This window comes from Polyergus mexicanus, unplaced genomic scaffold (genome assembly GCF_030449975.1).
Source record: "Polyergus mexicanus isolate NDT 795.1 unplaced genomic scaffold, iyPolMexi1.0 SCAF_17, whole genome shotgun sequence".
NCBI lineage: Eukaryota > Metazoa > Arthropoda > Insecta > Hymenoptera > Formicidae > Polyergus > Polyergus mexicanus.
This window is the reverse complement of record NW_027223337.1, coordinates 1,040,121-1,064,944: the sequence shown is the minus strand read 5'-3', so window position 1 is coordinate 1,064,944 and position 24,824 is coordinate 1,040,121. Positions and strand designations below refer to the sequence as shown.

The following is a 24,824-nucleotide window of genomic DNA, read 5'->3' as shown; positions in this document are numbered from 1 at the left end:
ATAATTTTTTGAAATTTTCAGAATACGCAATTATAATTTCGCGAGTTATTGCGTTTCAGAATACTGATCCCGATATTGTTGATATATCTTTTAATTATTTTTTCAATGAATCTCGATGGTAGCTGAGAATGAGCTACTTTGCCAGAGAATAAAGAAAAGAAAGAGAGAGAGGATAAAGAGAGCCCGAAATCATTCTGATTACTGACTGACGTACTGTTACGTATTTTTCTCGATTGAACACCAAAGAATAGCTAAGTAATCACTTAATCCCTTTTGCCCATGTAATGTAAATCACAATATGATTAAGTTTATTAACTTTTATATTATACAATTATATTAAATATTATGTGTGTTGGGGTGCACTCTATAAAAAAAAATATAATATTTTTAAACTCAATTTGTATCTTTGAGCAAATAGCAATTAATTCTGATATATTTATTCTTTTGTTTATTCCTCTACTACAAATATTTTTAGGAAATGAAAATGTCCGTATAATGTCAAGTCAACTTTCCAATCTTTAATATCAATTTCCTGTCAATTAGAATAATAAATTCGAGATTAAAACAATAAATTATCATTTAATTATTCTACTCGAATTTAATTACTCGCGATACTCGAGATACACCAAATTAATAGAGGCTTTTATGTATGCTCGCTTTTCTCTGTCACTAAAAGCTGATGACTTAGCGCAAAATGACTTTCAACATTTTTCAACATTATACACGTCTTCTCTCTACTTAACACGGGAAACACGTCGATTTAAATAACGATGCGAATGAGTCGTCATGATGTCGTTTGACAATTTGAATTATGTATTTTCGTCATCTCTGAACAACTGGAACCGATAGGAGACTTATCAAAGATGATAATCAATGAAGATCAAGTCGCATGAATTTTTTCATCGACTCTTCATACATTTATTTATTTATTATTTATTTATTTATATATAATTATATTTATTATTTATTTATTTATAAATATATATGTATATATATATATATTTATTATTTATTTATTTATTTATTTATTTATTTATTTATTTATGATAAAATATTCACATGCACAATTGCACAATTGCAAATCCGTGTGACACGTCACTAGATGATATCACGGTTCTATTTGCATCGTCGTATTTGTAATACACAAAATATTTTTGTCCAATCTTTGTCTAAAATTAATACAAGTAAAAATTTCTCAAAATCCATTTCTTTTATTTTCAAGTCATACCGGCCATTCTAAGAAACAGAAGTAATGTTTACAATAAATTCGATCATCTATTAGAGAGAAATTATTCGTTACATATTGTATTAATTTCTAGTTTTCATACCGATCCAATTCCTTCCAACGATCGTGTCATCATTATAGAAGTAGAACATTTTCAGTACAATAAAAAATTTCCGTTGTACACTTCTTATTTTTAAAAATGAAGTTTATAATTTTTAAAATTCGCGGTTTGCACTATTCACATTATACGTTAATTGCACTCAAATCCGATATCCTTTTCCCTCTTCCTAAATCGTTTAGTATATTGGAATTATGACCATTAATCTATATTCTGTATTAATCTCCGTGTTCTTGCGTTCGCGTTCGATGCTTCTCCTATTCTATCGAATTGCTGAAAAGAAATTACCCGAGTTTCCTTCAACATGAAATAAACAAAAGCGTTCGTTAATTTCATGTTCAAAGGATGATACGGAAAGATGTACCCTATTATTACGATAAAGGAGTAATGATGTAAGAACTGACTTTACATGAAAATGCGAAAGAGAGAAAGGGTTCAAACACAAATAATTGCACAGGTATTATCTAGTTGAATTATTGCGTAGTCTTTGCCGCGTCAAAAGGAATCGATAACCGAGTTGCTCTAATTCATCGAGCGATAAATGTTCACAAGGAATCGTTGATAATATGTAATATTAGTATTTCGCAAAATGTTGGGCAAGAAAGACATTTGGAACAGTCGGCACTATATTATTCCTAAAGTATACATGACTATAGCGGGAGTATGGCCGTATCATAGACTTCGCGACAGATGTATATGCTTCGTGCCGATGTTTATTTTTTGCTTTAGTATTCTGATACCACAGGTATATACAGTATGTTTGAAAATTACGCTCTTGCGAGAGAACAATTCATTATGGATTATTTATCGTACCAACTCATCGCACAATTTTCTTTCCTTTGTCAATAAAATCTTGATATTCCACAATATTATAAATCCGATACAGTTACTATACGTATTAAACGCAATGGATCTCGATGATATTTTCGAGGGTTTGCCATCCGTATTGATTAGCATAGTATTCAGCTACAAAATAGCGAACATGATGTTCAACAACAAACATGTAAGTAATCATTATACAATATGGATGCGACGTAATCTTTTGTATAAAAGTTATTAATGCGATGGAAAATGTGCGCGTATATTTATACAGATCAAGTCTTGCCTTAAGATGATAGAAGAGAACTGGCTATCATTAAATACAGATGTGGAAAGAGTTATACTGGCACGCCACAGCGAATATGGACGATATCTGACGATATTTTACGCAGGTAGGTTTTAAAAATTGTAAATGTATAGTAAACTGTGCATTTTTTGGATGTAAGAGAAAGTATACGAAAGCATGTATTTTATACTACATCCTCTGTATTATTTTGCGAAATTTTCCTTCATTTATATGAAGCTATAAAATTTGCGCAGATGATGTAAGAGAGATTATTTGCTTATTTTTTTAAGAGATATTTTCATCGTTTGAAGAACCGTAGAAAATAATAAAAATCAAAGAACATTTGTGTTCGTATAACACATATATGTATATATATATATATCTTTTTTAGTTTTCATGAATATAACAGCATTCTTTTATTTGATGAAACCAGTCATTATGACGTTATTAGAGGACAATGCCGCGAACGTAAAAAAATCGCCCATATCGGGTGCATCGAAATTGCCGTTTCAAGTCGAGTATGGCAAGAAATTAGATCAGTATTTCTACCCAATAACGATTCACTGTTATCTAGGCGTGTTCGCTCACGTATTTAGCACAATCGCGGTTGATACCTTTTATTATACTGTAGTGCAGCATACCTGCGGAATGTTTTCAATTGTTGGGTAAAAATATTAGAATCACAAAGATGATTCACAGAAATGACAATTAAATACTGAAATATAAGAGTACGATTTTCGCACTAATATTCTTCGCTTTCAGACACATGTTAGAGGATATCGGTAAAGATAGTGACGCTAATTTTGATATGAAGTTGGACAAGATAAAAGACATCAATTATCATAAAGCATTGGACTGTTTGCGTAGGCATCTTAATGTGATAAAGTGCGTGTTAACGAAAACAATATTTATTCTTTAGATCTCCTCTATATTTTGAAAAAGATATCTATACTACAAATAACAGCTTTATATATCGATATTTTCATATTGCTCGCAACCGCATTCAATCTCGCGATTTTGCAGATTCGCGAAATTGATCGAATCTACATTTACGAATATTTTCTTGATCAGTATTAGTTTAAATATGGTTGCTGGCAGTATATGCGGTATACAAGTATGTACCAATTCTTTTTTGTGGCTATACTTTACTGTAAATATATGTCCTGTCAGCAAGAAGAATTTAATGTTCTCAATTACAAGCAACATTTTACAAAGATAATATTTACATCTTCATTATCGAATACGTAATTTTCGGAATATATATTTGTAAGAGAAAAAAAATTAATTCGAAAAAATTAGAGACAATCCGGAAAGATATCTCGAAAGCAATTAATTTTTATTATAGGTAGTTATGAATTTAAGCAATGCGAGAGATATTGCAGCACCTCTGGCAATCTACATTGCGCAACTCATCCATCTTTTCTTGCAATTTTGGCAAGCTCAATTTTTGTTGGACTATAGTACTATTCCGTACGAATCGATGTAAGAATGCAGATTTCTTCGCTAGGTTTGTTTTATTTAAGCTGGTAAAAATTTCATTTTGTGTCGTAGTTGCAGAGGAAACTGGTATTACACTTCGAAAAGATGTCGAAAAATATTTCTTTTAATCATGAACAGAACTATGTCACCTTGCAAATTAACTGCTGGTAAAATTATGACTTTATCAATTGAAAGTTTTGCTGCGGTAAGTAATACTACATAATTAATTCTCCAGTCTCACACATAGTTTATAATGTTGAAAAAATTGCACGGAATACTTTATTTATTTTCATTACTTGCATGACATATCAAATAGTTATTTAAAAATATTATTTTGAAATAGTTATTTAAAAATTATATATATATATGTAATAATAATAAAAAAAATATTTATATATAAACTATATAAAAACTTTTTATTTTTTAAAGGTTCTAAAAACATCGATGTCTTATTTTACGGTGTTACGTTCTTTCCAGTCATGATGCCATCAAAGCAGCTCATGCATTGTTGATATCTTATTAGTATAATAAAATGGTATATACATGAAGTTTCTTTTGATATTTTTAGTAAACTTCAATATTATAATTAGACTAACATCGACTATCTCAATCTAAGTACTTAGAAATTTCAAAATATATTTCGCCAATAATATGCAATCTACATCATACCTCAACTTTATTTACATTCTGCATAACAATTGTAATCTCATGTTCGTGTGTGTATGTTATATGTGCGTGTGTTGCAAGTTATTTCTTTTTATTAATTAACTATATTCAAAAAAAGACCCATAAAGTTTTGTTTCCAAAGACGTAAACAAAAGCAAATGATGCTTTTTCTAAATTTCGTGTTTGTGGAAAAAAAAAAAATGAAAATAAATTAAATTTTATATATAATTTTTTGAAATTTTCAAGATCAAGTCGCATGAATTTCTTGTCAAGTGATTTTGTCAAGATGCCCCAAAAAAGAACCAAAACATGCAAGATAATTAAAAAAGATTTTTAGATAATTTTCACGTGCTTTCTTTTTGCGCTTGGCTCTTATTAGCCCTCTAACTAAATTTTTAGATTCCAAGATATATTATATAGCAAAAGCAAAATATACACATACATGAATAATTCAATATCTACGAAGAGAAATGCGGATAAACGGATACTAATATTCCGTCTCATTTATGCCGTCATCCCGTCAGCTGTAGCTATCGTCTGAATATTTTAGAAAAATTCTTAACGCTTCGATACTCGCACATATAGAAGTAGCGTATGAATAATTCACAATTTGCTCTCTTATAATACATAAAGAATCGAGTGGCGAAAAAAAGAGTTGATGCGGCCAACCGATTACGGATGCGTAAGCAACGAATACGATGAGCACCCGGCGACCCGGCGGTTTATTATTAATAAGACGATAAGATCGCGGGACATTACGCGAAATACACAGCTCGTCAAATCGTAACTGGTTCCGCGCCGGGGATAGAACCCCTCGTCTATCTCCAGCGACGTGCGGACGAACAGAGATGCGCAATCTCCGACTTACAATATGCGTGCGTACGTGCGTGCGGGTCATTCGCGCACCTAGGACAACGATCGATTTTGCGAGAAAGGAAACTGAACTTCGCACCATATGCCAACGACAAATGTCATCGTATAGGGGATTCGACAGATACACCATACTTTAGAGAAGCGAGATCCCCTATCGATCTTGCTAAATTCTCAGCAGCATTGATCTTTTTTCTATTCCTTTTCTTTCTTGGCAAAGATGTATTAATTCTACGTATAAGTAAAACGGTAGTCATAAAGAACCAAATGATAAAGTATATTTTGTAAATTTTCATATTATATTTTTGAAATCTACTACGCGTATATTTTGCCAAAATATTATCATTAAAATCGTGTCAAAAAAATATTCATGTTTTCACCATCAAACCGGAAGCCACAACTTTTACACGTAACTTTAGAAAGATGCACGACCGACAATGCGATGCGTTTCCTCGCATCGCCCTTAGGCAGATTAGCAGAGAGCTTCTCTCTCTACTTCTCTAATCGTCCTTACCAGGCTATAAATTATTCACGGAAAATAATCTCGCAAAAACTCGCAAAACAACTCCGTGCTCAGGAGCATAGAAACACGGAGATCTGGTCTTGAAATCGTCTCCGCTCGGCGAATTCCGCTAAAGAAACCGGAGGTACTTTTTAAGTACCCTTGCAAAGGCTCGCATTTGCTTGGAAGTAAAGTGTGTAACGACAATCAAAGATATATGATATCATAGATGATTTTATCCTTCGTATTTTGCGTGGATATTAAAATGAAATTATGGGAAAAATTAAAGCTTTCGATTAGAAAATTCGATTCGGCTTCTTCGAATAAAATATTGGCATTTGATCTACATACATATAGATACATACGTAGATCTATTTTTTTTTCCAGAGGAAAAAAAAATTGGAAGAGAAATTTTAATTCTCCGTATCATGTATATCTAATTCATTCTAAATTGTTTTCAGACTATTTTTTAAGAATAAATAAAAAAAAGGAGAGAAAAGTATTTGACAATTCAGGATTTAAAAATGAAAAGAAGATGTAAAGAGGAATGTGTGAATATGTAACGTTTTTTACATCCAATGTACCATATACACGATGTATATAATTTTATTATTATTGATTTACTTGTAATATGTACATCAATTGACTGGAGAGGAAAACGGGAAGCGTTGTCTCTGTCTTACTAACACAGCAGGGAATATCTGACACGCGAATGCCATATCGAAATCTGAATAACAATACCAATATTCAGCCGAGTCTCGAGACTGGATTAATTTGGACCGCAGGATTAATTTGGTCGCGTCGCGTCAGACGAGGGCCCATATCCAGGAGCAAAATGACGGGATGATATTCGGACATCGCGTCTGGCCGGTTAGAAAGTTCAAAGATCAATGAACCCGCGACTGGCCACGCGAAAGAATCGCGCGCACGTATCGCGCGTGAGAAGGGCTCGGCGAGGAAGGAAAGGAAGATTCGCTTTTTTCTTACCAGCTGATTTACGAATTGGCACGCGAAGAGATGATTTCTCCTCTCGGTGAGATAAAAGATCAAAACAAACTACGCTCGCATTCGCGCGCGGTGAAGCAGCGAGATGTGAGATTATCCCTCTCTCTCTCTCTCTCTCTCTCTCTCTCTCTCTCTCTCGGCCGATGCTGCCGATGGGTGCGTGGATCCCGTCGCAGAATGGAAGAAAGCTTTTGCAAAATAAGAAACGCGCGAGTGTAAGGCAGGAGGCGCGAGCGAGAGGGAACGAAGCCACGGGCGATAATTCTCATATTTTAGAGAGGCAATTTCGCATGGGGCGAGTACGCGAGCACGAAAGAGGAGCTGGATTTTTCGAGGGCTGTACTTTTCGATAATTTATGCCAACGAGTTCCCCCCCCCCCTCCCCTCTCCTCGCTCGGCTCGACTTTCCGAGAAGCGACTCCCTTCTTCCCCCTCCCCCTCCCCCTCCCCCTCCCCCTCCCCCTCCCCCCTGCGATTGCGAGGCTCTCTCCGATCGAGTCGAAGTAACTTCTCGGATTCGGACACGCGCGTGTATCCGTAGTGTGTATCGTGTATCGCGACACACTTTCTTTATCGGGAGTCGCGAGTTTGCAAGCCGGCAAGTCTATACACATTCGTTCTCCGTGTACTCCGTTGTACTCAATGTACGACGAGATTCGTTCACGGATACGTATACCAAATAACAATACAGATTTCGAAGAACTCTACTTAAAGGGAAATCGAGCAAACTGGGATAATCGACAATGTTAAGGTTTCTTTGATATCAATTAATTCCGTTCATAAGAGACTCGGACTTTCGCGCATTTATTATTTTACTTAGATAATGAATATGAAAAAGATCTATATAAATCTAAGTAATGTTTAAAACTATATTAAAATATAAAAATAATTGAGAAGTATCTCTCTTCTTTTAATATTTTCTCAAGATAAGGTGCGTGACCACCCCCTGTGAATGCTCAAAATTTCCATTGTACCGAATCTACAACGAAAAACGGAAGCGCGTGAGCGATTGAGCTCAATCGAGAGAGATGGAAAAAAAGAGAAAGAGAATACGAAACAATGTAACAATTTAAATAACGCGCCAATGCACAGACGGCGAGCGGGGAAAAGGGAACGAATATCCGTACTTGATAGGGTTTTATGGCAGGTAGTAAGAATGTGGTTGGATCTAAGGTACGCGAAGCCCACGAGCCAGATCGCAGCTCGGATGCAGATGATCCAAGATTATAGACATTAGGGACATCTCTCTCTCTCTCTCTCTCTCAGCCTTGGCGTTACGCGATCCCTCCCAAGATTTTCGAGCTCTGTATTCGTTGGAAATGCATGATCCCGCAGCTCGCTATCGGCTTCCTCGATACGCATCTCGGGGGAGGAGCCGATTAGATAATATTTGTAGCATCGCTGAAAGCACTCGGAGAGATTTTCCAAAATCCAACTTGCATAATAAAATTTTCCGCATAATTGCTCGTGCTTTTTATCCGTTTCGATGATAATTACGCGACAAAAAAACACGCATCGATGATACGTAAAATGAGACGTATTCGCGCGAAAAGGTAAATGGCAAAGCAAAAAGGTGAGGATGGTTTCTTGGATCCTGCGCTTGATTGGTAATTGGTGGATACGGACATGGATAATACCGTATATCGAAGAAGGTCGCTTACCTCTTTGGGACAATCTCTTCGCGGTAAGATAGTTTAAAGATCGCGAGTTATCTTTTCTTCGTCCGCTTTTACCTAATATATCAATTATTGAAAATTCAAAATTATCATGCAATCTAATGAGAGCGTGTTAATAAAATATATATCCTATCAACGGATATTATAAGATGAATCGACTGGAAGAATTTTTTTAATATCTCTTTCTTTCTTTCTTATAATAAACAATTTTTCTATTGCTTCAATTATTTCTTGTGCTTGTCGTATATTAAAATAAGACGTCACAGATAGTATATCGTATGTGATAGCTTCGAGATGAGATCCGAAGCCGAATCGGGGGAGCAAACTAACCACAGGGATGTGTCGCGGCGTTTTAAGGATGATGAAGGCGATACCTGACGTTCCTCGGCCGTCAACCGCAGACAATGTCGACACGGTTGCATAAACTCAATGGTCCATTACCGGCAGTGTTTACGATTTCAATTACTAGCTGGCTGATGGAGAATCGTCACTACACCGAGGATAAGATTATATTATATCCTCGAAAAAATTCTTAATAGACAGATATATAGGCAGGATCGCGGAGGAACAAACGGACTTTATCGATCGGATCTGAAATATATGAAAAATTTTCGACGAGGAATTTCATTTTCGTGCGCTAAAATAAATATTCGATACTAAAAAAGGAGAGGAAGATACTTTAAAGTATCGCAAAAGCCCCTTCTCCTTTAATCGAAATAAATTGGCATAGAGTGTACGTTAAGTGCGATCTATTCTCTTGTTCGCGGAAAAACTTTGCGAGCATGACCGTTATCGTGCCAAGAATTCAACCGCGAAAACCTATACGCTCGGACGAAGCCACTTGCAGATTAACGCACGTGCAATATTACGAGAAGTCGCGCCAGGTATAACTCGCACGTGACGGTAACGCCTGCTTAAAGATTCAGGTACTAAAATACCGTAATATCGCTCGTGTCCGTTTTAAACCGACTCTTCTTTGGCATAGTAAGCTCTGGCCTTTTGCCACTCCTCTATTATCAACGCTGGATAAATTTCCGATCATTGATACGATATCGCGCAAATATTTCCTCTATTATGATTTGAATTATTTTCTATCTATGCAACGTATGAACAAGTTATCAAAATATATTAAATTTCTCGGATGTCAGTACCATAAGATATTAGAAAAATATTAAAGACTAAAAAAAAAAAATATATAATGATGATTGCCCGATATCAATTTAAAAAAGAGTAATTAATAAATATCATATATAATATTAAAACGTGAATATATTAATTTTTTCTTTTATAAGCGCGATCGAGAGATCAATTTATATAAATTTCCCGAAAATGACGTTACTAAATTCGCGTTACCACTTGCGAAACAAGATAAACCAGCCATCTGAGGGCGAAACTTTAGTTAAAGCGAAAGAGCAAGGGAACACCCGAGCAGCAGGTGCAAAAGATTCGAGCGGGCAGTTTCACGTTGAAAATAGAGCAGCGAGAGAAGAAGCAAGCGCCTTGATGACTCAGGCTAGCTCTTCTTCGTTCCGAGAAGAGCGAAACCTTGGAGCGAACGGAATTTCGCTCTCGTATAGAAATTAGTGATAATTATATAGGGCTAGCATGCTGCATGCAGACGCAAAAACTCGGGGAACGGTCGTTGGCTGTTATGGTGCTCGTGTGCTCTTTCGGACCAGCAGGCAGCCATGAGTCATTGTCGAGAAACGAGAGTCAAGATACATCTATTCGCGAACCGGATATACCGTCATTCCGCGATTGCTTGTCAATGACAAGCTGAAGCGGAAGAACGAGTCATCTCGATAAAAGTATCGCGACTATGAGAGATTGAATCGGGCAGCAAAGAAGTTTCTCAACCTTAATCATATTAAGTTTATTATCTAATGAATCTTATTTCATGTCAATTCTAATCAAAGTAAATAGTATTTTATCTTGAAATCTGCCTGGAAAAATTAAGCTCAATTTAAGAAGAAAATTTCCAAAGTAAATCGATGGAAATCAATTCTGTGTGAAAAGGAAACATTCTAGGTTTAATCTGTGCTAGAAATACTTGCAATTTTGTCAAGATCACTAGAATTTATATATACGCATTCGCCTGCATAATCTAGGCATGCAAAATGCAAATTTTTAATGGTGACCGGTTCGGTATCTCGTTTTCTGACGTGTAGTCCACTTTAAAATGAAAAGTTCGCGAGAGGAATTAGCATTACTGTAAAACAAGTACAACTGGCTCATTAATCGATTGATTTTATTCGGAATAATGTTCTTCCATAATTAAAGTCGCGAAAATTATTTGGCAATCGAAATAACGATAATATTAAAAAAAAAAAAAAAAAAAAAAAAAAGTACGCGAATCTATATCATTTCATATATACACGAACTCGTTATACCTCATAAATTATATTTCAGTAAAAGTAGAATACAAATCTAATTTCACATATATAAAAGAAAATATTATCTATAAGAATAACTATCTATAACTGTAATGAAAATCATATCTATAAAAAGAACTAGTGTGATTTTATGTAAATTTTGATATCCAAAAGAGATTTTTGTTCCAAATTGCAAAGACTGTTTTAAATATCTCTTTTCTAAAAATTGTCATATATTTTGGCAACAATTTAATTCGTTAATCGAAAGTTTCGCATAGAATTCTTTTAGTTTCCGAAATCTATTATAATCTATCATCTTAATACGTTCTCTCGATGATAGACAAAGTATCTCACATATTCGTACGATTCATATAATATCTCATAAACATAAACAAGATTATTTCTTTGACGTTAAAGGAAAAAAATTTAGTAAATCTCGACTCACCCTTTAGCTGCGTGGTCTCGATAGCGAACATGTTAAGCGCCAAAAGTTGAAGTAGACGAGTACCAGAAAGCGGTAGCGGCGAGTGCTGTAATAGGGCTCTAAATTCCTTCAGCATTTGAACACCGGCTTCTTGAAAAGTCTCCATTCTGAAAAAAAAAAAAAAACACAATTTTCTTATATAATGTTAAAAAAATAATCTAAACTAGATTCAGTCTGCTTTATTCAATTTTTACATCGAATTTGTTAGTCTTGAAGGATCTAATCGAGGGAAAATTAAACAGCTGGTAAAACAACAAAATATAAATGAGAATTGAGATAGATGTATAATTTCTCGATAACTAGTTATACAATTTCAATATGCTGGTCCGAATGAGAACAACAATCTGTGGTTCAAATAATGGGTTTAATATCGGTAAAAAAAAAATTTTTTTTAATAATTACAAATAATGAACAATTAAATTTTCTTCTTTCAAATAATAAAAAACTATTTCATTCCTTCATTGTTATACAAATTTATTAAATATTACACTTAACAATGTCTCTCAAAATTTTACATAATTTGCTCACTTATAACGACTAAAATTTATGCAAATTACTTCAATCATCTTTTAATCGAGTTGTCATTCTTGAGAGAGAGATATAATTAAATAATTTTTGATAGACGATTTTTAACAGAGTAAATCCACTTTCCTCATTTTGAGAATACTGTATGAACGCACATGTGCGAAAATAATTAAAGATATGAAAAATAGGGACATCTCCACATAAAGATCTCTTCGATCGATCGAGCTAAAAATAATCGAACTTGGATCAGAATCAATGAGTCTGCGATCCGTGTTCGTCGACTCGACGGCTAATCTCGCATGGTCGAGGCCGATGATAAAGGAGGACGAAGGTTGGCTAGGGGGGTCTGGAGCCGTCGAGGGGGCATTCTCGTAAATACGACAGCCAAACGGCAACGGGAGATCTCGCATAGCAGGCGCTACCTTTCCCACAGCCTCTTTTCGCGTATAACGCACTATGTATACATCATAAATACATACACATATATATATATATATATATATTTATTTATTTATTTACTTATAATAAGATACACCCATATATGCAAAATTGTAAATCGGCGTAATATGTAAAGAATGATATGACGATTCTATTTCCACCGTCGCGTTAATACAGAATATTTTTGTGATATAATCTTTGTCTAAAACAAATCCCATAGCATGTGTAAAAATTTCTCAAAAGACATTTCTTTTATTTTCGACTCATACCGGCCATTTTAAGAAAGAGAAGTAATTTTAATCGAGCTATTCAAGTGTTATTATTGAAATTATTCGTTACATTCATTTCTAGTTTTCATACCGATGCAATTTCTTTCAATGATGGTATTATCACTACATTTTCAGTATAACAGAGAATTTCCGTTGTACCTTTTACTTTTAAAAATAAAATTTATATTTTTAAAATTCGCAATTCGCGCTATCCATAAATTTCATCTTGTGTTATAGTTGCAAGGGAAACTGGTATTACGCGTCGGAAAGATGTCGAAAAATATTTCTTTTAATCACGAACAGAACTATGTCATCTTTGCAAATTAACTGCTGGTAAAATCATGACTTTATTAATCGATTTTTTTGTTTCATTTTTTTGCGATTTTCTTCCAAACGAAATAAAAACGAGGAAATCTCTAAAGGACTTTTTGTCTTAGTTTATCGATTCTTCGTTACACGCTCCCGAAGTTTTGACATTTAATTTCAGGACACCCTGTATATAATTTTTTGATATTTCCCTATACACGATTACAATTTCGTGAGTTATTACATTTTAGGATACTTATGCCGATACAATTGATGTACCTTAAACTTAAATAAATCTCAATGGTAGCTGAGAATATGCTACTTCGCCAGAGAATAAGAAAAAGAAAGAGAGAAGAGAAAGAGAACGCCAAGTCATTCTGACCTCTAAGCCGACGTACCGTTACATATTACTCTCGATTAAACATCAAAGAATAGCCAAATAATCGCTTAACCCCTTCTCCCCACGTAATGAATCAGCCGAGGAATCATATCCGAAATATCGAACGCGACGCACGACGACCATCTTCGATCGCGTACCTGGGCCTTCTTACGAGGAGAAGAGAAGAACATTTTGCCGAAGAGAGGCACCATTCCCATCGCGTCTACGCCGCGAGCGATAAAAGAGCGGCTGCTGCTGAAATCGGACACCTTCGACGCGCGTTCGATCCTCGAAAGAGACCGTTAGCCGTCGACTGAAATCAAACTGGTATGCCACCATCCCACACATCGCGTAGTATAGTCGGCACCGTGAATATTATTTGTTTGCGCTGATGCCGATGACTGCTGCGCAGTCCGCACGAGCGGGAGAATAAAGGGCGAGATTTAATTTTGCTTAAATATAAACGCCGTCCTTTGGCAGCGCAATGTACGCAATACCCTATTAAATTTCGATCGTGTATTCTCGGATCGCGTTTTAATAGCTAGCTATTACAACTTACATATCGTGCGGATGTAATCGATATCATTTTCGATTATTGATAAGACAATACGCGTACCAAACAAATATATATATATATATATATTTTGATATTATATTTGCAATATAATAAATTACAATAAAAAAAATACCGCGCGATCAACGATATCCTGATGATTATTATGCGAACGATTGTGTTATACATTAATCGTTTTTGCTAGTGAGTTTGTTGCGTACTCACCATGAGGTGAGTAAAATGCATTTAAATTATTACTTGTTTATAAAATTGTTAAACTTGAGGTAATCTCGGTATCTCCGCGATTAAATTTGTCATTGCGAAATATAATGCATATGAAATAATAATCTGAATTTAATTTTGAGATACATATCTATATTAAAATATTTATGCGTCTGTGTGTGTGTGATATAAGTAATATTTTTATATGAAAATATTTCAATATTATTTATATCATATTAAAAATAATTTTGCTAGTATATAACAATAATAAATTCTATATAAATTCTATATTCTATTATTATATATATAATATATATTTTATTATATTTCCTATTATTATACGTGTATACTGATATACGTAACAAGATGTTTCTCTGTTTAAAAAATCTAAAGCTCTATCGATATCATTCTAATATAAATCTATTTTTAGCAAAGAAGACGGCGCGCGCATCTCGACGATACTAACACGGAGGTGAACGGACGCGGGTAATTGGCAATTTTCATATTACTCGAGCATAATCGTAAATCTGTCTACCTATTAATACCATTTAGCGAGATACATGGCGGCGATATCGGGCGCCTGCTCGTCACTCCCCACGATCATCGATTTCTTTATCTTGTTCGCGCTTTACAGGTTTTTCACGGCGCATCCAACGACCTCGTCGTTCGGGATAATGCGTGGCAACTAAAAGACATATCTGCGCGACCGATCGATCATAGATAACCGATAATAATCCTACGGCGGACCCGGGACGAGGCTCGTGAAAAATTCCAAAGTAGCGACGACCGCCGATTAACTTTACGGTCTTTTGATAGATGCTAAAAACACTATTATTATACACCTCACATGGGCTTATTAAACTGCCCGTTGCACTTTTATTACGATCCGCTATCACGTGCAAGATAAGCGCTCGAGCCGCTTTTACGTTCAGTGAGAGATTACACAGGCGCCGTTGTGACACGGAACTAAAATCACTTTACGACTCTAGAAACGTTGTGATAAGACCGACAAAATAGTTTGCATTTCTAACTTTGCTTTAATTGTTCGGAAAAAAAAGCGGATTGTCCTAGATAAAATTAGAATAATTCCATAGAAAATTACATGTATGTGTATATTTATAATATGGAATTATTATAATTTATATAATTATTAGAAAATACGAGATGTTAAAAAATAATTTAGAAAAAGAAATAGTTAATATAGGATATAAAAATTAAAACGCAATCAATTAATATCACGCAATTAATGACGAATTAATATATAAATAATTTAGTAAATATTATAATTCAGAAGACTAAAATATATGTTACATTTCTGTCATATATGTCAATATTTTCTCGAATGGGAACAACCACAGCTGCGATCTAGGAAGATAAGGGATCTTCCAGTTAACTTTACTCAAGGACCGGTTGCAATAACGTCGCTCAGGGCTAAATTTAGTTAAGCAAATTTGTTTTCCGCATCTACACATCATAAATAAGACTATAGTTACATAAATAGAGAAAGATAAAAAAATTGCTGAACTAGATCCACTTAAATACGGACAATACGGAGAAGCCCTATCCTATGCGAGCTTTGTACAGATCTTACGTGAACCGTTGTACAGCACCTTAAGACATTTAACAAGTCCCCTCGGCAGCCCGGGTTGTCCCATCGACATGGACAGGCTGGCCTCTATGACTAACAAGTTTGCACCTTAGCGTATAACGGGGCATTCCATCGTGTACCATAGATCATGGTCCATGACCCGCGGATTGCGTGGGCCGATCATCATAATCATTCCTCGTCTCGATACAGCGACGGCAGCATGGTGGTACCGCGAGCGCATTTAAGTTTCTTCTTCTTTGCCGCCTTTCATTCCCACTCCCGCTCACAATCTCAATCGCGCTATCTCCCGCATCGAGCTCACTCATCCTTTGGCGATAGCGCGGCCAATTTCGTCGCCTCTCGCCGATCGGGAGATAATCACGACCCGCAAAATTAATCCCTTCGGGAGGGTTGTTTCGAATTAAAATCTGATTTAATAGAAAATCACTCCCTTCTCTGTTGTACGTATAGATAATTAATTATTGATATTTATTATTGATTTAAAATATATTGTACATAAATGAGTAAAAATGACATTTATGTATCTACATTATTTTAAATTAATAAATTTCAATAGATTTGTATTAAAATTGCAAAATTTATATTAAAATCAACATTCATGATAAAAAAATATCTTCTTTGAAGAAGATATTTTTAATTATGTAAATTTAATATAAATTTATTAAAATAACATAAATATGTGTCATTTTTATTCTGAAGAATTTAATAGACATTCGTGACATGCGACACGTAATTTCGGCTTTGATTTTACAGGAACACGCAAAAATCCGAGCGAAACGGTGCGTAATTCTACGCACGCGAGATATTCGCGAACACGGTACAAGTTGCCTCGTAAGCCCGCGTAGATTAATTTAGCCGCAGCTATAAATACCCGTCGGATAGATAATAAATCGTTGCGCAAAATACGCAGCACGGATAAATAGATACCTTCGGGCTAACGAAATTCCTTCGCTTTTTCATCGTCGGTCGCGCGATTATAAATAATTAATCGGCCCGGCGCGACATTGATCGGGACACGATCGCCCATCCAGATCTCCAGATCGCCCGTAATAGAAATGTAATCCTCTCTCGTCTCTCTCGATCTTGGATTTTATCTAGATCGTAGAATCTAAATGACTCAATCGTCGAGAAGGATGTATCAACGTGAGACATCGCGCATGGAAAATGATTAAGGCCGATACGTCTCGCTAATCGATGTCATTAGAGTAATTATCATTATTTCTTGGCGAGCAATAATATCGTCTAAAGTCGCTCGAACCGCAAAAAATCGCCCCTCAAACCGATGTAGCCGTTGCATTTTACTTCGGAAATCAATTATAGTATAATAAAACGGCACGTGAAATGACACGGGGCGATCAGCGTAGACCAGCTCTGATTAAGCACCGTCGAAAGGAAATACACGGTGACATAAATTACAGGTTGCAATCGTGCGACACGATGTAAGTGTCAAGATCATTTTTCACATCTTCTCTCCTTTTATATACTTGGTAATATGCTTGGTAATATATAAGATTCATCGCGTTCATTTTCCCAACGCTATATTATATAACGTATTTAAATATACTCTCTTCACTTACGATCGGAAAATACAGAAGAAAACGATCAATCTCGAGTACATATATTTTTTATGAAATTACTAAGCAATAAGTCTCTGATCTAAAAAAAACTGTTTTTTTTTCTCCCGGTATTTTTTATTTTCAAATTTACACCCTTGGCATCAAAATTCTTGTCGCAAAAAATTTTTTTCCCAGACAACCTTTATCCTAGACAATTAATTAACTTTCCGGAATTTTCAAATATTGGCATAGTCTGTTTTGCGTCGAATCTTCAATTATCCCGTCTACCTCTTATGTGTATCTATGCTGCCGTTTCACACCTTCAGAGACTAGCAGATTCGCTTGATTCAAGTTAAGTCGCCACGAAGAAATTCTGTTCGACGAACATATTCGCGCGTATCGTGTAATCTCATCGTCCTTGCCAGCAATGCAAACATATAAACGGCGGTATAATGAGTCATTAGCCCGGCAATGTCGATGACATTGCCCGATAGGTCGACTACTATACGCAAACTATCTCATCGCAAACCGAATGCTGTGTTTCCCGACGCTTTAACGCTCCGAACATCCTTTAATCATCGATTACCACGGATTCTGCGTAAATTTACGCGAAATTTAAGACAAGCGAATAAAAGTTGACGAAAATACGTAAGTGCATTAAAGGAATAATTGCCTCGCATACAAATTTGCAAGGCAATTATTCCTTTATGTATCCTCTATATATATATCTGTGCGTTATAAATGAAACAAAATACAACAGTTGGACGTGACGTAAGAGATAAGCTTTCATTTAAAAAGCGTATAGATGAATTATAAAATTCTATCCATCCAAATTTCATATTATGCGATATAAATTTAATATAAAAATATTTGGATCAATTTTTTTTTGTAAAAAGATTTCAAAGTTGTAAAGTTATAAAACAATCTCTCATCGGATGGAAAATTATACTCTTTATCTAGATTGAAATATATCTTTAATAATAAAAGATATACACATACGGTATATAGTATAATTTTTATAATATAATTGTGTTTAAAATTTATGATTTGCAAATTTATTTAAAAAAAACTTAAAAGAGAGAGTTTGATAGGAAAAACAATTTTTTATATCAATCTAATGTATTACTATTACAGCAAACTTCTGGAAAACTTTGACTTTATAAATCGGTTTCATAAATTAATTTAAATTTTAAATTATATTATAATTACAAGTAGACACACACACACACACACACGCGGTATAATCCGCGAGAGATTAAATTAATATACGTGTGTAATTTTTTAAAAGAATTTTTCTATATTCGTACTTATTTATTAATTTAAATTTATTACGCGAGAAGAGATGATCTATGACAGAACGACATGATCAATCTCTTGATCAATCGATCGACATGAAAGCAACGAGGTTTCATTATCGCATAATTCGTCGAATCCGGTCGGCGGGCCGGAAATCTGATCGTCCGGAACGATCGGGAGGAATCCAGATGGTCGCGATCGTTGTGTAGCGTAGTACAGCCGCGGAGATGTGGCCGGGCCGGGTAGTCGGGTTCCGGTCCGCGGAGGCTGCGGTGTCCGACGAGGAGGGTGCCCTTGAAGCGGGCGGGGTCGTCACTCGCAAGGGCCGCGGGTAAACGACCATCGGAAACTCATGTGTATTACCAGCCAGACGGGAGAGAGAGCCTTATAGCGTGGCTTTACTTACCCGGCGCTACTTAAGTTTCTCGCTGTGTACGCGCGTCACTCGCTTCTCCTTCTTTATCTCTTTCTCTCCATCCTCGCTATCCCGCCGTCTCCCTTCCTTCTCGAGAAGCATCACACCACGGTCCACGAGAGAATCTACTCTTGCCCATCCAACCATCACCGATGGAAGCGCCGGCCGGCGACCACTTCTTCTCTCTCGCCTTACGAGTGTTACGAAACGATTTCTGCCTTCTTCCTTCACACTGTCAATTTATAGGTTTAATTATCGCCTCTCGGCGCGACGCGACCCTCGCCATCTCCCGATCCTCGTCCGACGACAAAATTTCGTGCGCCATCTCGTACGACGATACGTTAAGAGCGATTTAATCTGTCGGGCTATTATATTAATCGACGAAAAGCGATTTGTCCATCTTGCAGAGATCGCACGAAATTATTGACCACCATCGACAAGCGCGTACGTTCCCGGTAGAACATTCTTCAGAAAATTCAATCCTTTACCGCAACCCCCATCATGTATTTTTTTTTTTTTTTTTTCTTTTTTTTGCTTATAATATGCAAGTATATATTATAATAATAAAAGCAAATAATCAGAATTTTAATGTATAAAATATTGAAAGAGAGAGAAAGTTTACTTAATTATAATATATATTATTTAATATCTACCTAAAGTTTGAGAAGTTACTAAAATGGCACAAGTACGAATGTAGAAATACTTTGAAATATTACGCATATTAATTTAATCCCGCGTGTATTACGTCGTGTATTAATAGTAAATAATTGTGTATGTCTACACATAATTAAAAATAATCCAAGTTAATTTACGATATCAACTTATAAAGTCAGAAGTTTGTCAGAGAGTTAGTCATATATTATTGTTTTTCTATCAAGTTCTCTTTTAAAGTTTTTTAAATAAATTTACAGATTGCGGAAATTTTAAAAAATTATATCATAAAGATTATACTCTATGTGTGTATTGTATCTTTTGTTACAAAAGATATCTCAATCTAATTGTAAGTGGAGTAAGTTTTTAATCCTTTATAAAATATATATGTAAATATTTAAGAAACATTTAAATTATTTAAATATTTATGTATGTAAAAAGGATACACACGATACATCTCTATTATTATAATATATAAAATAAATGAAAATACTTTAATGTCTTATTAATATGTAAATTATTTCAATATGTATACAGCTCGACCAAATAAAAACGCCCTTAAAGAAAGTTATATATGTTAAAAAGCCTTCAAAAAGGGATAATGGAAAGTGAGAAGCGTAATATTACGACGGAAAGGAAATGGTCCGCGATGGGCCGTAATGGTATGAGGGCAACCTTGAGCATAACTCGGTAGGGTCGGAGGACGAACTGCTCCTGCTCCTCAGTAATGAGCCAAATCCATTACAGCAACAGCAGCCGCGACGCAACGAGTCAGCAACACCGTAAGCCAACCCATACCACGCGTCCGACCGCGCATGGTCTCCCATCTCCTTCCCCTCTCAGCCCCTCCCCGTAACCACCTATCCGCAATCTATACGTATGCCTATGCCACGCACGTACCTTGTCGTTAACAAGCACCTCTAACCAATGGCACTGGTTCGGCACCGATTCCAATTATAGACCGCGAGTACATCCTATGTAACTCTAGTAATGCATAATATATATCGAAGATGCGCCCGTACTTTAAGGGTTCAGTTTACTTCCTGTAAGGGTAAAAGATCGATTTTTTTTGTTTTTGTTTTACATCTTCTCAAAGTATAACGTCTGAAGGATATGTGGTTGAAATTTTATTGGAAAATTCAAAAAATTGACAGAGTTATAGGATTTTGAATAGGATAGCGCGCGGGTCTTCAAGTGGGCCTGTAAAACGTTTAACGTGTTTCTCTCAAAGAAATTTTAAAAATTAATGTGACGAATATCTTAAAAACAAATAGATTGAATAACTTCAGTTTTTTTTTTTTTTTTCTTAAGAGAATATTTTTTGAGAAATACTAAATCTAATTAGAATTTAAAAAAATTAACATTTAATATTTTTCGAATCTTCAAGAAATGAAGAAAATTGAAATATTTAATTTTAAAATGATACTGCTTTGTTACCGTTTCCAATTTTCTCTAATGAAGAGGTTCAATATCTCGCAAATATTTTACAGAATAAAATCAGATTGAATTTCTTTATTTCCGACAATTACACGAGGAACCAGCATGACCGTTGAATCGCGTATTTTGAAATACGTTTACACGAAGAGGAAGTTCGTTTCGAAGAAGAAGAAAAAAAGAAGAAAAAAAAAGCTAAATAGCCTTAAGATTTAAAAATACTGATATAGATAAAACGCAAAAGAAGATCTATTTATAATATTCTTCAATAAGAGTTTTTAAAAAATCACCGATTCTTTTTATACTGTTAGAGTAGATCCGGGACCTTAAACATGATCGCGTCGATGACGATTGAGTATTCGCGCGAGAAAGAGAACGATAATAACGGACAAGTGTGTCTCTCTTACCTATATCTACGTCGAAGTTCTTCGTCAACCCTTCGCATCTCTCGGTGTTACGTAACGAGAGCGGAAAACAATTGTTTAACTGATAAAATTTAATTTCGCATAAATTTTTCTTTCGCGGTTCGAATTTGTCGCCGAGGAGGTGCGCGCGCGTGCGCGTACGGTAATCGCGAAGTACATATCTCGCAAGGTCGCAACACGCACGAGACAACATCCCCGCCGCCACTTCCATCGTCGTCGGATTGCGGTCGAGACCGGCGGTGGTCCGGGTGGCGCCATGCAATTGTCAATTAACATTTTTACCGCCGCGCGTAAGAAAACGATACGAAGCTACATACCACGAACCCGCGTCCGCGTCCGCTCGGCGTCTGGGATGAAGTTAGGCACATTTATATCTGACAAGCTGCGTTCCGTATTCCACTGACACAATGCTGCCAGCATAACATCATCAAATACCGATAAATATATACTATAAATATATACTTTCAAGAAATATACGTCGAGAGAGAGAGAGAGAGAGGGAGAGAGAAAGAGAATTATGTATAAAAATAAAATATTTAAATAATTACACCTTCCTGCCAGCGTAACGTCGTCAAATATATATCGATAAATATATACTTTCAAGAGATATGCATAGAGAGAGAAAGAGAATGATATATAAAAATAAAATATTTAAATAATTGCGCCTTTCCTAGATACTTAAAAAAAATTGCGCAGTTTGAGAATCGATGTGCCCTTTGCTTTTGTTGTGTAACATACACATATCACATACATTTCATCCCAATGAATTTTTTTCTCGCTAATCGAACCGCGTTAGCCAACTAAGCACGGTTACGAGAGATTCTCTGGCGCAATATTTCTGGATTAGTCAATCTGGATTAAATGGCAAATGACGCTTTAACGAAGCGAATAATATTCCGTTTGCGATATAATCGTATTTTATAAACTTGCCGGGATGCAACATCGAATTTTTAAGCGATAATAATTTTTGCTCGGTCGCGATATCACATAGTTGCTGATTATTCCGATTATATTTTTATAAGGATAATATTTATATCTATTTACTACCTTTGCAATAAAAATATATTCTGCTAATAAACAGAATATTAACGACAAATTTTCAACTTTCCATAAAAGTATCTTGCAATTTGCGCTAAGATTAGATACCACTTGTACACTTTGCTTATTTAAAGTAATTACTTCTGTTAATTAGGATTTCATTAAAATAATGAAGATGATCTTCGCAAATTTCCAGAAGCTATAAGCGAAACTAAGATAAGGAAAATAAATATTTACTACAGTGTATATTCCTTAGCAAATCACCATGTTGTATATTAAAGATACTCGAGCGTTTTTTATATAAAATAAATTAATTTAATTTAATAATAGCTACAATTTTATACTAAATAAAGATTGTTTGTTTAGCTATTTTGTATAAATTTAATGTGTAGCTTCAACAAATAAAAAAAAAAAGAAAAAAAAGAAATGTACATATAACAATAAATAATAAAATATTACTGATACATCAATGAGCTTTAAAGAACATGAAAATTTATTAAGAGAGAAAGAAGAAAAAATTAAAAATGATTATTTCAACGATGCAAAATTACAGAATCGAAAAAGCTTCGCACTGATTCTATCCATATTTAATAAATGCGAGTGAGATACAAAATGATGATTTGATCTACTCGATAAAACATGTAGCAAACGCGAAAAGCAATTCTTTGTATAGTATTTGTCTTTTGACGTCTGAGAATAAACGGTATTTACGAAATGCGAATATCGGACAACTGGATACAACCAGTTAATCATAATATCAAACTACTCCTTTATTATCCTTAAGCAAATTTTAAAATGATTAAAAAGACACATAATCGCTAATCATCGATTTACGCTTTTTTTTTCATTTTAAAGAAAGAGATATAACATAAAGGTAGAGAGAGAGAATCACAATGATGGTAAACACTCACCCTATCTTAGTGATGAGCTTCCCGTGAACGTGAAGGTATGAAGTGACGAATCGTTTGTTCACCTAACAAAAAAAGATTAAATAAGTATCGAAGTATGAAATAGAATAAAATATTATATGTATACATATAATACGTTTTAGAGATAATTTTATCAAAACTATATTAATATATCAACAATAATTTTATCAAACATATTAATAATAATAATATGTGTATCCAATATATATTGTTCATTACATAGTTATCAGTCCTATAAAAAAAATATAAAAATTCATATACAACGCGCATTTCAAGGTTTTTACGAGAATTTTGCGGATAGTGACTGTGTAGTATTTATTACTCAACTATAGAAGATACACTCTGTAGAAGATACAGTTGCTTTTGAAAACTGTTAGATTAGAACTGTGTTAGATAAGAAATTGACAACACAAACCTCGACACTTGTTAATTGCGATAATTCCTCCAAATCGCTTGGATGGGACAATCTCGTCTCATTTGTAGTGGCCGCGCTGGTTGTACGTCGCACTCGTCTACCGTCACCCGGATGAATCCACGTCTCTCTCCTCAATCCACCGCCAATAATGTTCGCGCCTTCCTTTTCCTTCATCCTCGCCCGCTCCTTCGACTCTCTTTCCTCCTTCCGCTTACGTTCGATAGACTCGTACTAAGAATATTTAATTTACTAAGAGAATACCTTTACCGCGTGATGCATTTAAAATGGATACAGTGCATGATATAATTCAGCCTTTACAACTATTAACATATATTACATTTGCCGTTATATTTATGCACGTCTCCATCGTGTATGTACAAGTGTAAAATATACGAGCACTGCATAAAGCTAAAACTAAAGGTTCTCACGATCAAATTTCCACATTCCTATAAATAATTTGACAATTTTAATTTATTCTTAATTACACCGAAATATTTAATGTAGTAAATTACAAAATTGCGAGAAAGATAAGGAATAAATTGTCTATAAATGTCTATTAAAATTCTTGAAAATTATGATTGAAATAGGAAGATGTTAACGGGATTGCTTTTGTATAGATAGCTAGTCATACAAACAGCGCCATTTGGACAGTATTTGTATTCCTCATTTGTACAAGTTTCTGCATTTATGAGAAGTGCATGCTAACGAAATGTGCAGAGCTATTGCAAAGATAAGAAAAATCCCTGATTTAAATTTACAGCGCAAAGCATTTCTGGAAACTTAAAAACATGTCTTACAAACAGGCAGTCTCAAAAATGCTACAGGCATATCGTTAGCAGATGTTGTGCTCTTGTATGGGTTT

At 35.0% G+C, this 24,824-nt stretch overlaps 2 protein-coding genes across 9 annotated transcripts in view; one reads left to right on the top strand and one right to left on the bottom strand.

Moving 5' to 3' along the window:
• LOC138940585 (telomerase-binding protein EST1A) overlaps positions 1-24,824 on the bottom strand; it is a 99,180-nt gene that overhangs the window by 67,890 nt on the left and 6,466 nt on the right. For all 5 annotated transcript variants that reach the window (XM_070309597.1, XM_070309598.1, XM_070309600.1 and 2 more), the window contains 3 exons: positions 23,963-24,193; positions 23,530-23,591; positions 11,464-11,609 (listed from right to left, as the gene is read on the bottom strand). In XM_070309597.1, coding sequence (XP_070165698.1) covers positions 11,464-11,609; positions 23,530-23,591; positions 23,963-24,193 — 439 coding nt within the window. The remainder of the gene's footprint in view (positions 1-11,463; positions 11,610-23,529; positions 23,592-23,962; positions 24,194-24,824) is intronic.
• On the top strand, positions 1,866-4,494 carry LOC138940645 (odorant receptor 13a-like). Of its 4 annotated transcripts, none has more exons than XM_070309738.1 (9): positions 1,866-2,088; positions 2,230-2,346; positions 2,437-2,554; positions 2,840-3,113; positions 3,211-3,333; positions 3,472-3,562; positions 3,794-3,930; positions 4,006-4,132; positions 4,357-4,494. In XM_070309738.1, exons 1-9 carry the CDS (start codon positions 1,933-1,935, stop codon positions 4,408-4,410), a joined length of 1,197 nt encoding a protein of 398 aa, XP_070165839.1. In that variant the 5' UTR covers positions 1,866-1,932; the 3' UTR covers positions 4,411-4,494. The 4 variants fall into 4 exon arrangements, with proteins under 4 accessions (XP_070165839.1, XP_070165841.1, XP_070165840.1 ...); XM_070309740.1 differs by having other exon boundaries at positions 1,867-2,088; positions 2,840-2,966; positions 4,000-4,132; XM_070309739.1 differs by having other exon boundaries at positions 1,867-2,088; positions 3,547-3,562; positions 4,000-4,132.

Excerpts from the sequence above, each read along its gene's own strand:
- LOC138940645 (XM_070309737.1), top strand. The coding sequence starts at position 1,933 with ATGTTGGGCAAGAAAGACATTTGGAACAGTCGGCACTATATTATTCCT. Across the intron at positions 2,555-2,839 it reads TCTGACGATATTTTACGCAG|TTTTCATGAATATAACAGCA; the intron begins GTAGGTTTTAAA and ends TATCTTTTTTAG. Across the intron at positions 4,133-4,356 it reads CAATTGAAAGTTTTGCTGCG|GTTCTAAAAACATCGATGTC; the intron begins GTAAGTAATACT and ends TATTTTTTAAAG.